Source organism: Rhincodon typus, chromosome 1 (genome assembly GCF_021869965.1).
Source record: "Rhincodon typus isolate 14 chromosome 1, sRhiTyp1.1, whole genome shotgun sequence".
Lineage (NCBI taxonomy): Eukaryota > Metazoa > Chordata > Chondrichthyes > Orectolobiformes > Rhincodontidae > Rhincodon > Rhincodon typus.
In genome coordinates this window covers 6,498,239-6,511,030 of record NC_063332.1, presented here as the reverse complement: position 1 = coordinate 6,511,030, position 12,792 = coordinate 6,498,239, and the positions used below count along the sequence as shown (strand labels likewise).

General features: G+C 39.6%; 1 protein-coding gene across 3 annotated transcripts in view; it reads right to left on the bottom strand.

Moving 5' to 3' along the window:
- Window positions 1–5,450: 5,450 nt before the first annotated feature.
- The window catches only part of LOC109914828 (polyadenylate-binding protein-interacting protein 2-like), a 92,482-nt gene continuing 85,140 nt past the window's right edge, over window positions 5,451–12,792 (bottom strand). For all 3 annotated transcript variants that reach the window (XM_048605633.1, XM_048605626.1, XM_048605629.1), the window contains one exon: window positions 5,451–11,495. In XM_048605633.1, coding sequence (XP_048461590.1) covers window positions 11,439–11,495 — 57 coding nt within the window. In that variant the 3' untranslated portion in view covers window positions 5,451–11,438. The remainder of the gene's footprint in view (window positions 11,496–12,792) is intronic.

Sequence of the window (12,792 nt, the reverse complement as noted above, 5' to 3'; positions counted from 1 at the left end):
AGACTTCTGTTCTGGCTTGGGAAGAACACGCAGTGGGAGGGTAGGATCCAGTAGTTGAGGTCCACATAGGTACTAATGACCGTGGACTAAGAGAGAAGTTCTGCTTATAGATTGTGAGAAGCTAAGGATTAAATTTAAAAAGCAGAACCTCAAAGGCAATAATCTCTGAATTATTATCTGAGCCACCAGCAAAATCATCATAGGCTAAATATGATTCAAAAGTTTATGTGGCTCAGAGATTGGTGTGGAAGAAATTAATTTCATTTTATCGGTCACTGGCATGAGAATTTGGGGGAAGTAGGACCTGCAATGTTAGGACAGTCTTCGACTGAAACCTGCTGAGACCAGTCATTTTGCAAGTTATTTAACTAGGGTGGTACAGACAGCATTAGACTCTGTTAAACTCTCTTCCACCCTCTTTTTGTTTTTAAAAGATCGAAGCATTGTTTGTAAGAATAGCCATTTTCAATTATTTGACCTCTCAAAATTTCAGGGTACTCCATCTAATCAATTTTTCAATTTATAATGGCACCTTAGATACAGTAAAACATTCAACATTGTCTCAGCTCAATTAGATTGTAGTACTGACTTTTGAGGGGAACATGTGTCTTTGTAATTTCAAGTGCAATGCATTTAATAGTCCACTTGCTGCACCAAGGTTCAGCAAGAGCAGTGCGTACTCTCTACAAGATAGACTACAGAAATTCAGCAAAGACCTTAGACAGCACCTTGAAAACCTACCACTACTTCCACCTGGAAGGGCAATGGCAGCAAATGGATGGGAACATTAACCTCTGCAAACTCCCCTCCAAGCTACTCACTATTCTGATTTGGAAATATATCATTGTTCCTTCAATGTTGTTGGGTCAAAATCCTGGCATTCCCTCCGTAGGGGCATAATGGCTCACCCTGGACTTTGGTGGTTCGAGGCAGCAGCTCACCGGCACTTTCTCAATGGCAACTAGAAATAGACAATAAGTGTTGGTGCAGCCAAGGAGGGCAACATCCCATGAGTGAATATATAAAAAAGCTAGGTCTGCTTCCTTGCAATCACAAAACAGTCCATGACAGCACAACATTCAGATAGATTCAGTGCACTGCTCAGTCATACAGCATAAAAACAGGCCCTTCCGTCCATGATGGCTATTCCGACCAACAAACACCAAATTAGACCAATCTCATTTACCTGCACTTGGTCTATAGTCTATTATGTCCTAGCATTTTAAGGACTCATCCAGATACTTCTTAAATGTTGTGACAGCAGTACCTTCTCAGGCAGTGTTCCATATTTTTACCACCCTCTGGATGAAAAAAATAATCCCTTAGATCTTCTCCAAACCACTTACTCCCAACCTTAAATTTACACCCTCTGGTCTTAGACATGTCTGTTGTAGGGAAAAGATTCTCCTGCTTGATCCCATCCATGCCTCTTAGAATTTTGTCTTCCTCAATCAGATCACCCAGCTCAGTCTCCTCTGCTCCAGGGAAAATATACCCTGCATATGCAGTCTGCCCTCATAACTAAGACCTTCCAGCCCAGGCAACATGCTGGTGAATCTCCTCTGCGCCCTCTCCAGTGTGATAGTGTGGAAACCAGAACTTAACCAGTATTCCATCTGTGGCCTCACAATGTACTGTAAAGGTTGCAACAAGGCTTCACACTTTCTACATTCTATGCCCCTGCTAATAAAGGGAAGTATCCCATGTGCCTTCATCATCGCCCTATCTCCCTGTGCTGACACCTTCAGGGATCAATGGACATGTACACCAAAGTCCCTTTGCTTCTCAGTACTCCCTAGGGATCTACCATTGATGTGTATGCCCTTATGGACAAATGCAGATGATGCACTTTGGAAGATCAAATTCAGGTGCGAGTTATAGAATGAATGGCAGAACCCTTAGGAGCATTGACAGAGGGCTCTGGGCATACAAGTCCACAAATCCCTGAAAGTGGCAATACAGGTGGATAAGGTGGTCAAGACGACACACAGCACGCTTGCCTTCATTGGTAAGGCATCAAATATAAAAGTTAGCATGTTATGTTTACAGCTGTACAAAACTTTAGTTCGGCCACATTTGGAATATTGCATGCAGTTCTGATTGCCACACTACTAGGATGCGTATGCTTTGGAAAGGGTGCAGAGAAGGTTTACCAGAATGTGACCTGGTCTGGAGGGTTTTAGTTACAAGGAGAGGTTGGATAAACTCTGATTGCTTTCACTGGAAAGACGGCTTTCACTGGAAAGACGGAGGCTGAGGGGCCTGATAGAGGGGCACAAAATTATGAAAGGCATAGATAGGATGGCTCATCAGAGGCTTTTTCCCAGGGTGGAAAGGTCAACTGCAAGAGGGCACAGGTTCAAGGTGAGAAGGGGATGTTTAGGGGAGAAGTGCAGGTAAAATTTCTCACACAGAGTGTGGTAGATGCCTGGAATGTACTGCCAGTGGAGGTGATGGAAACAAGCACACAAACATTGCTAAAGTCTTATTTTGATAGACACATGAACGGGAGGCCAACAAAGATATAGAAACAATGTATGGGCAATAATTAGCAGGTCTAAAGGACTAGGAATCGGTGCAGGCTTGATGGGCCAAAGGACTTTATCTTGTGCTATTGTTTTTTGTTCTGCAATTAGATCTTCCAAAATGTAAAATGATTAAATTCCATCTGCTCAGTTTACTTGCCAATCGATATCAGACTGTAGTTTGAGAGCATCCTCCTCACTATCAACACCAATTTTTGTGTCATCCCTTGGTCATTCACATTAAATATAAGCTTGTTGGGCCGAATGGCCTGTTTCCACACTGTAGGGATTCTATGATCTTCTATACATAACAGCAAGGGCTCCAGCACGAATCCCTGCAGTACACTGTTGGTCACAGGCTTCCAATCACAAGAACGACCCTCCACCCTTTAGATTCAAAGTTTGCTTGCAATGAGAAGGCAGTTTGCCAATTTGCCTTGGATCCCATGCGCGCTCCTCTTTTGAACAGCCTTCCATGTGGGACCATGTTAAAGATCTTACTGAAGTCCATGTAAATCACATAAACTGCACTAGCCTCATTAATATATTTAGTTACCTTTTCCCAATAGTTACCCTACCACTGATGTCAGACTAACTGGTCTGTAATTACCTGGCCTATCTCTGCTGCTCTTCTTGAACAAAGGAACCACATCAGCTATCCTCCAGTCATCTGGCACTTTGCTAGAGTCCTGGCAGAGATATTTGATACTTTGCCAGCCACAGGCAATCGCCTCCGTTGCCTTCCATAGCAGCCTGAGATAAATCTCATCAGGCTCTGATGATTTACGCAACTGTACATCCTTAAGATCTCACCCACATCCTCTGCTGTCATGCACAGATTGTCCCAACAGTCTCTAATAGGTCCCACTCTTTCCCTGGTAATCTTGCTCTTAATATACTTATGAAATACCTTCCAGTTTTCCTTAATCCCTATCTGGAAAAGGTATTTTAGGGCCCCTCTTTGCCATCCAAATTTCTTTTTTCTTCCCCAAACCACACCACTAAACACTACACTTCTAAAGGGCCTCCTGCTTTTAATGACCCATATCTAACAAATGCTTCCTACTTTTTCTTTATTAAACTCTCAATATCCCCTGACATCTAGAGTTCCCTGGACATCTCCTTCACTCTTAGAGGAACATGCTGGCCCTGAACTCTCACTGATTTTATAAGTCTCTCACTTTCCAAATATACTTACTTGGAAATAGCTGCTCCTAGTCTGTGTTTGCCAGATTCTGACTAATGATATTGAAGTTGGCCTTCCCCCAATTTAGACAGTTAACTTCTGCATCATCCTTATGCCTCTCCAAAATGACTTTGAAACTTAAGTTATGTTCACTATCCCCAAAATACTCACCCACTGACACTTCAACTACTTGACAGACTTAATTCCCTCGGATTAGGTCGCGCACTGCCCAATCTCCAAGAGGACTATCTATATACTGGTACAAAAAAAGCAAGCTCTCCCGGACACAGTTTAAAAATTCTGGCCTGTCTAATCCTTTCTGGTCCTTCTGCAAAAAGTGTTGCATGTGTGTCGGTAATGGTGCAGAGAGTGAATTCAATTCTTATTAAACTGGGTCCAAAACAATATTTTCCCCAAAAGTGGCAACATACACTCCTCAATAAGCAGATTTTCCCCCAGGATGGCCATTCTGGAGACTCCAATGCAGCAGCATGGCTTGAACATTGCCCTGTCAAATTAGGACCTCGGTTTGAATCAGCCAAAAAATTAGACGCCTACTGCTGGTGGCAAAGGCCCAAATGAAATGCAGCCAGTATCTGCATTCTGTAAATGAGAATCCAGCTCCTTAGACTCAACACCATCACTATTCAAAATGGCCACAAGATCTTCTTACGGTTAAAGAGGTCAAAGGGGCTATGGGGAAAAGTAGGAACAGGGTTGGATGATCAGACATGATCACAGTGAATGGCGGAGCAGGCACAAAGGCCGAATAAATCATAGAATCCCTATAATGTGGAAACAGACCCTTCAGCCCAACAAGTCCACACCGATCCTCAGAGCATCCCACCTAGACCCATCCCCCTATAACCCACCTAATCTACTCATCCCTGAACACTACAGCCAATTTAGCATGGCCAATCCACCTAGCCTGCACATCTTTGGACTATAGGACAAAACCGGAGCACCCGGAGGAAACCCACGCAGACAGAGGGAGAATGTGCAAACTCCACACAGATAGTTGCCCGAGGGCGGAATTGAACCCAGGACCCTGGCGCTGTGAGGCAGCAGTGCTAACCACTGAGCCACCGTGCCGCCTTACTCCTATTCCTATTTTCTATAATCCTAGTATTGAAAATGAAAAAAAAACCTCAATTTTATTTAAGTGATCTAAGTTTCAGGCTCTGCTCTTGCAGAATACTTGCAGCTTTACTTTTCCTCTTAGGTCTTCTGCTGTTTGACCTTGTACTGCACTCTGCTAATCCTGGGCACTTCGCATTGTGTTCTCTAATGTAAATCTTAAACTTCATCCCCATCCCTTTCGATAAATTAAACAATACGGAATTGCAGCACTTCAACGTGAGAGACAGGACAACAGGTTTACAAAAACAAAATATTTTGGATGCCACAGAAATCTGAGAAACAAAAGTTTTGGAAATAGTCAACTAATCAGGCAACATCTGTGGAGAAAAAAATTGGTTAAAATAAATAAGATTTAAACCATTGCAGACTATAAAATACTACTGTTTGGTTTCTTGGATCTGTAATGATTTTGTTTGATGACAGTTAAGTTCAGTAAAGGATCTGATAATAAATAAATTGAGAGGTTTCAACTTGTGGGATTGATCAAAACAACATGGACAATTTAAACAGACATGTCCTTTTCTGTGCTGTAAATTCTAACAAGAACTTCTCAAAATCTGCAAAATTCTGCCCTGTTGAAGAAAAAAACTAAACAAATGTAAATTACAAAGTTTATTTCACACTTGTATCAGATAATTAACAATAAACCAAGGTGAGACATCTGCAAACACAATCAGATAATGCCCCCGTCTTGACAAAATGCTGAGAATTCAACTTTTAATACAGAGATGGTATTAATACAGAAGTATGCTGGCAACTGTGGTTTAAAAACATTTTACCCTGGGAGTGAACCAGCCCATTAACTACCAGGTAGCAAATTGACAAAGATACTGTGCAAGTGATTTTAATGGGACAAAGACACACTGCCAAGAAAACACAACAATTTAAGACCCCAAATGGAACTATTTAGAGAATGAGGGCAGGCAAAAAATGAAATTCTTGCCAGAAAAGACGCTGGATAATTTCTAGAAAAGGGAAAGGAACTAAGATACAAGGTTCCCCCAGTTGATATTAGTTTCAGAGTGGTATCAATAGGTGTCTAGAATGGACTGAAGAATTAGGCTTGCACTTTTTTGTCCTTGTGTCTACAAAATGCCATCATGGTGAAATGCTTAGGAGCCAAACGCTCTTTTGAAGATCAAGAACCTCAGGGCAAGCAAAATCAAGTTTGATGGGAAAGAAAAATCAATTAAATAATGTTACATTACCCTGCCCCAAATGGATAAACTTAACACCTTTCCAAAAGAATTACTAAAATAACTCTCAATATATTTCTATGGTCAATGAGCTTTTCCATTTTAAAACATAAATATCCTGGTTTTATAGATTTATATACTGTTTAACAGGATGATTTTTTCAATTTCCCTGAATTTGGTCATGATTGATTTTCAGAAAGAGATAAAAAGGAAAAAAATCGATTAAAAGAAGAAAATGACACAACAGGAAGAATTAATGTAGTTTTGTAGCGCTTTACATGGCCTCGAGTTATTCTAAAGCATCAAAACAGTTGTTAAAAATATCACTGCTATGTCGAAAACACTAATTATTTTCCAGATGTCAAGATGGAGCTTTTCCAAAGGTGGTCCTCCACCTATTAACAAAACAAGAAACTACTCCCCACATTCCCTAATCTCCCTTAAAATGTCTCAAGTGCATATTGTACCAAGTGAAATGCAAATTTAAATTTAAGTATAGGTAGGAAGCAAACATAAATGGGAACGGGACCAGGATTATAACACTAGTGCCAACTACTCCATTTACATGGCAAGTATGGAAATAAGCAGCTGGGTCTTCAAGATCTCAGAACTTCAACACTGTCCCAACATGTCCAGCAATCTCATATTTCAGCTTACTCCTTGTCCCATATGCAGACCAAGCTTGATGGAAAATGCTGAATTAACTCAGAAAATGTATCTTGAGTGCATGGTGTAGCCAGGATAACAGCAACATAGAACAAATAGTTCTAGATTCTTATAACAAAGTGAGAATACAGATCCTTACACCAGTAAACATCCCTCACGCATACACCTATTGTAAAGCACCAGCTTCTACTTGTACACGCAAGCAGTAAAATAGTCAGCATTATACTAAACAGGAATCTTTTAAAAATTAACATAATGTAGTTTATCATTAAACTGAAACAAGACTGATTACAGCTGAGAGATTTATTTGCATCCTATTTGCAATTTGAAAACAATATTTTTAATTGTGTGGATCAAAAATGAAAGCACCTCCCAAACCCACCCTTTCCCTTGAAATGCGAGAGAAGGTTAAAGGCTAAGTGCATGATGGGACACAGCATCCCCTGATTGTTCATTTGTTTTTGGTTTCATAATGTGGGCACAAATAGGAAGTGAACAAAAGCTAATGAATTCAAGTGCACACACAATCTCCACAATCCTAAAAGAAGAATCTGGTTACATTTTGAAACAATTGAGATGTGAAACCAAATGGTGAGGCAAAGTATTACTTGAGATGTACAAACTAGATCTTCTGAGGCAGATCCTCATTACTGCACAAATGTTATGCTGGCAGCTATTGCGAGGTGAAACGACAGGGCGAGTGAACGGGTAAGAAAGGAAAAACTAGCAAGTGTTTCTTCCCAACAGCAAACAAATATCTAGAAGTAAACCTGCCACAATTTAAATTCTCTGGTCACATTCATGATGCTTTGAATGGCTCTGGGAATTTTGTATATCTTTAATTGCCAAAAAACTCCCTTAGATTTCACATATGGCCAAATTAAACTTTCTGCTATTTAGAAAAGTTATTCATGCTCCTCTGCAATTTTGCTTCATTCATCTCATTGCTTTAAATTCCTGTTATTACTGCACTGAAGAAATCCAAGCTTGGAATCATTCTCAACTGGCCATAATTTATATTCTCTTCTTAATGATTCAAGTTGGGACAGCTGGGTGGAGTGAGACAGAACAGTTGCTACACATTAATTTTAAATGCAAAATACACCTACCTAGAATGCAGCACCCGGTTTCCTCAGAGTAATCAAAGCAAAAGAAAGACACTTATTTTCTTGAATACTAAAATTGCATTGTGATGAAATATTTTCCCTGAAAGTTCATGATATCAGCATTTTACTCCATTTGGATAGGCAGGCAGAATGAAATAAGTGAAAATGAAGAAAGTAACAGCTTCAGAAAAATAAAACTGTCAATCTGAGATCAGTTTTAGAAAACATTAGGGAATTTTCCAATGAAGAGATAAGTTGTCACATCAGAACTTCGTCCTCCTAAACACCACCGACAATTCTATTCAAATTTTAATCATCTCGAAGACACTGACTAATGCTGAAAAACAGTCAGTCAGTCAGTACTGGCAGCCCTAAAATACCCTGAAAGTGACTATTCCTCAAAAGCATTGTTCAGAAGCAGACAGTTCAACTCTGAAGGTCAGTGTTTTGAACTGAATCTGGTTTCAGTGAAACATTCACTTACATGCATTTTTCAATCATGTTCCAATAAGGAGCTAGATCTTTCTGTTAGTCCAGGAGTGCAGAGCTAATAGAAAACTATTCATTGCTACTGTCTGCTTTGATCAACTTTCTTGGTACACACCAAAAGTTGCATCTAGGGCCACCTGATCCATATCACGTCACACAAGGGACAGTGCCTTTAGTCACTCGGCTACCAGGACACCAAACTTGTTCATTAACCCCAGAGTCGAGCTTCCAATCCTTCATACTGATGGCATCAACGACCTTGCTCCGGACAAAAATAATGCTTCTGGTGGGCACTTATGTAACACAAAAGAGACCTCAATTCAGGAGCAACTGACACACAGCTCAGAGATCATATATGTTTGGAGAAAAGGAACATCAGACTGGAGCAAAGCAGGTGTGAGTGCTGTTCTAGTGAAGACATGCTGCAACTGAAATGTAGAGGCGGCCATGTGGATCACATTATAACTGACTTAGAAGCACTTAATACTGACAATATGGTGAAAATTGAATATTTTTTTTCTTCATACATTAATATACTTTCATTAAAAATAAAGTAACCACCACTGCAAACGTGATAGGTCACCAGGGGAAAAAGATAAAACATGTTACCTTGAAACAGATTGAAATATCTCAAAAACTTTTCAAGTTAAAGGGACAAGAGCCAACTCTCAGAATAAAATATCATCCATCCAGTCCATAAAATTAACAGGAGAGTTAGTTTCTAATCGAGAGTTCCATGGTACGATAAGTTATGCAAAAAATTATACTTAAGATTTATTAGCAACAGTCTTAAGTGCTACTGTTTACTTGGGCAGTGAGGAAGGTGCAAACAGATGCTTTAGGCCACAACCAGAGGTACTGCATCACTGCATGTAAAAAAAAAGTTCTGCATTTATGAACGAATTTCTACTACCTTTGTAGCAGAAATGGTAGTAAAGGTACTACCTGTGTTCAGAACCAGAACAGTGGGTAGAAGTGAAGAGAAAACAAGAAACTATTAGTATGCAATCAATTATTATGAAAATTGCTGAAGCGTCTCAGTAGTAATTTCATTCTAGATTCTTGAGATGCTGTCATCACCACATAACACCTAAAAAAGCTAAATCAACAAAGTTTGCAGGATTAGTTATGTGAAACAGGAAATTGGTGCAATAACAATATTTTGAAGCTTTGTGTACGGGGTAAACTAAACAAATTATTAGCAATAAAACACATTTTTGTTATTATGAGCTGATACAAGGCTCAGAAAAGAGTACAGCTACTTCAATATTTGAAAGCATACAAGTATTAATGGACTGAAAACTCCATCTGTTAAAGACCTGGATGGTTTTAAGTGAAGATGGTTCGGAAAAGTAAAAGTTTGATAAGCTCAAAATTGTCAAATTCATAGAAAATTGCAATATGTCAGTACCTAATCACACCCACTGGAAAGGACTTTCCCAGCAGCAAAATTCATAAGTCAATGACCAAAGCACCGCATTGAAGACTAGGGTTGCCCCCCACCCATTCCCACAGGAGATGCTGAACTGGATTAACTAATAACTTTCAGAAGGAAATGAGGCAACAGATCTTTGTTTCTTTTCCCAAATTGCAAAGTATTGTTTGTGTTTTGTGATCAACTGAGAGAACATCAAGCGAACTTAATAAATAAAGTGAGCTTCAGAACTTAAGACCCGATTCAATTTCCTCCCACTGAAATGCTGCGTTATATGAAAAACTGTTAACTTTACTTATGTCTTAGTTTGCCAGACCACTCTTATACCATCAGGTCCTGCACCTGTACATCCCCACCCCACAAAGAATTTATGCATGATCTTTTTAAAAATCACATTCAAACATTGAACTTGCAAACTTTCCACTGACCAAAGCTTTAGAAGAGTTGACAAGTATCTTATTGTTTTCTTAAAATATAAAGCTACATGCCAGTTTTTTTTTGCACTAGTTTGTCCCCGAGATGAGAAAAGAAAAGCAAAGTTGAGCCTTGAAAGAAATATCAACTTCCTAGAAAGAAAGTGCAAGAAAGGCTGCAGTAGTGATGCCATTTTCGTTGTTGAGGCAGATGCAAGCATGGATGATTTAGTGATAACTCAAGAACTGGCTCTTAATGTAAGGTATCTGCTACATAAAAATCTCTGCCAAGCATTTGCAGACTCTGTACCTTGGGCAATTTTCTGTCATGGCCCACCATCACCCATTGTCATGAAAAGTGCAACCCAATTTTCAGTCAGGAGAGGATTTCCCCATACAAACTAGACAAACAGCATCCCTTTTGTACTTTCTTCAGCCCATTTGGGCTGCACTTCAAAAACCCCCAAAAGAGACATATACTGTATTTATAGGATCTTACAATGTGCATTATAACATATTTAGCTTCTTTTTACTGCTAGATGCAATGTTATTTTAGAAGGAAATTTGTTTAGACCATAAAACTGACGATATGTAATGGCAGTGGTAATACTGTATTCTGTATAGCTATTCTACATCCCCCTTTTGTAAGGCTCTCATAGCAGGGAAAAGAGGGGAGATAATAATCAGGCAGTAAAAAAACCAAAGGCTGTGATTGTGTGTGTGTCCGTGCGTGTGCCTGTGTGGTTCCAGCAGTTGGTAGTTTTCAATTCTTTTAGAATCAGCTTCATTTGGCAAAGTGCTTTTGATATTTCGCTTAAGCCAATTTTAGACATTGTTTTAAAAAGGATACTCTCACTTTAAACTTTTCTCCCAGGAAATACGGAGTACCCTAAACTGAGCAAGTTTTAAGCTGGCATTGCATTCAATTCACCTCTTTCCCCACCAACTAAGCTATGAAACCAGTCATTTTAAGTAAAAGACCCACATGATATGTGGCAGATGGAACACCGTACACCAACAACAGCATGCCAACTTGGCCTTGCACGTAAAGGAAAGTGTGAAAGGGCCAAGCTGTTTTTGTAACAAAGCTGAAACAAGCCAAAATAAACCCAGTAAATCTAAAACAGGTCTTCGGTTGAGAAGGGGAAGAAGGTGGGTAATCCAATAGCATCTATAACAAATAGGCCCTCCTAAAAAGTGACTTGCTTCACAGTGTTCAGAAATTGTATTTTTTTTTTGTTGCTTCCTCCAGCAGAGGGCAGCTTGCAAGACTTTCAGAATTTCAGTACTTCACTCCAGGAACAAACTCCTTGGCATCAGGATTCAGAGTACTTTTACTCTGGAGGGAAGAAAGGAAAAATAAATGATGTTATCCACAAAAAATGACTTTTCTTTCTTTAAGTAAACGACATAAATAGTAGGTAACAACATCCAGAACTGTAAAGAGGAAAAGCATCAACGGTGCAGCTGATTCTTGTTCAGTCGTGGCCAACTGTGCTTAAATACGTTCATGCTCTGAGGTCAGAATCTAGCATAGCTGTGGATACTGAAGCTATCAACAGTTTATTAATACTGGGGGGCATTAAGTGTGCAGAGTAATCAACTGAACAACAGCTTCTTGCATGAGATGACAAGGTGCCTCCATCTGTGCCATCTGAACAAGAGTACATCAATCACCCTCTTCAGCATCTCACACAGCCATTCAATCAGATTATGTCTGATACAGCACCATAACTCCATTTAAACATTTTTACTGTGTGCCCTTTAATATCCTGATCCATCAGAAGTCCATTGTTACCAATCCTAAGAATATTTATTACTTCAGATACTAGTCGTTTCCAGATTTGATTTTGATTTTCATATTAATAAGATCAGAAACTTGAGTGAAAATACAAGGAAGAGGTTATAGAGCTCTTGTGGTGCAGCGGTAGTGTCTTAAGTCTGAGCCAGAAGTCCTGGGTCCAAGTTCCACCTGCTCCAGAGGTGTGTCCCAATCCATTTGGATAGGTTGATTAACAATATTCACAAGACAGAGTTTATAATTCCAGAGCCATACAATTAATACAATAATTTATTCCAATCCATAATCAAAATATCATCCAAAAAAAATTGTGGATCGGATTTTTAAAGCTTTACTGCAACTTCCAATGCATTTTATAACTTGATTTTTGGTGTGGACTTCCTTTGAGCAATTTCATGGCTACCCTGTTATCATAAAAACAAAACTCCAAGCGAATATTTGTCCTCAGAATAATGTAGTATAAGTGAGGGACAGAAAGTAAAACACATCAAATTATTGACTTTATTGACTTGCTTGCCGAGCTGGCTTGTTTTTGTTTAGACGTTTCGTCACCATGCTAGGTGACATCATCAGTGAGGCCTCCGATGAAGCGATGTTGTTCTACTCTGCTTGGAATTTATACTGTCTGGTCCGTTATGGTGAGTAGTGTCATTTCCGGTTTCGACCTGTATGGGGTTTGAACATAGAACATAGAACAGAACATTCGATAAGGTTCCACATGGTAGGCTCATTCAGAAAGTAAGGAGGCATGGGATTCAGGGAAATTTGGCTGTCTGGATACAAAACTGTGTTCAGTTCTGGTCACCTCATTATAGGAAGGATGTGGAAGCTTTAG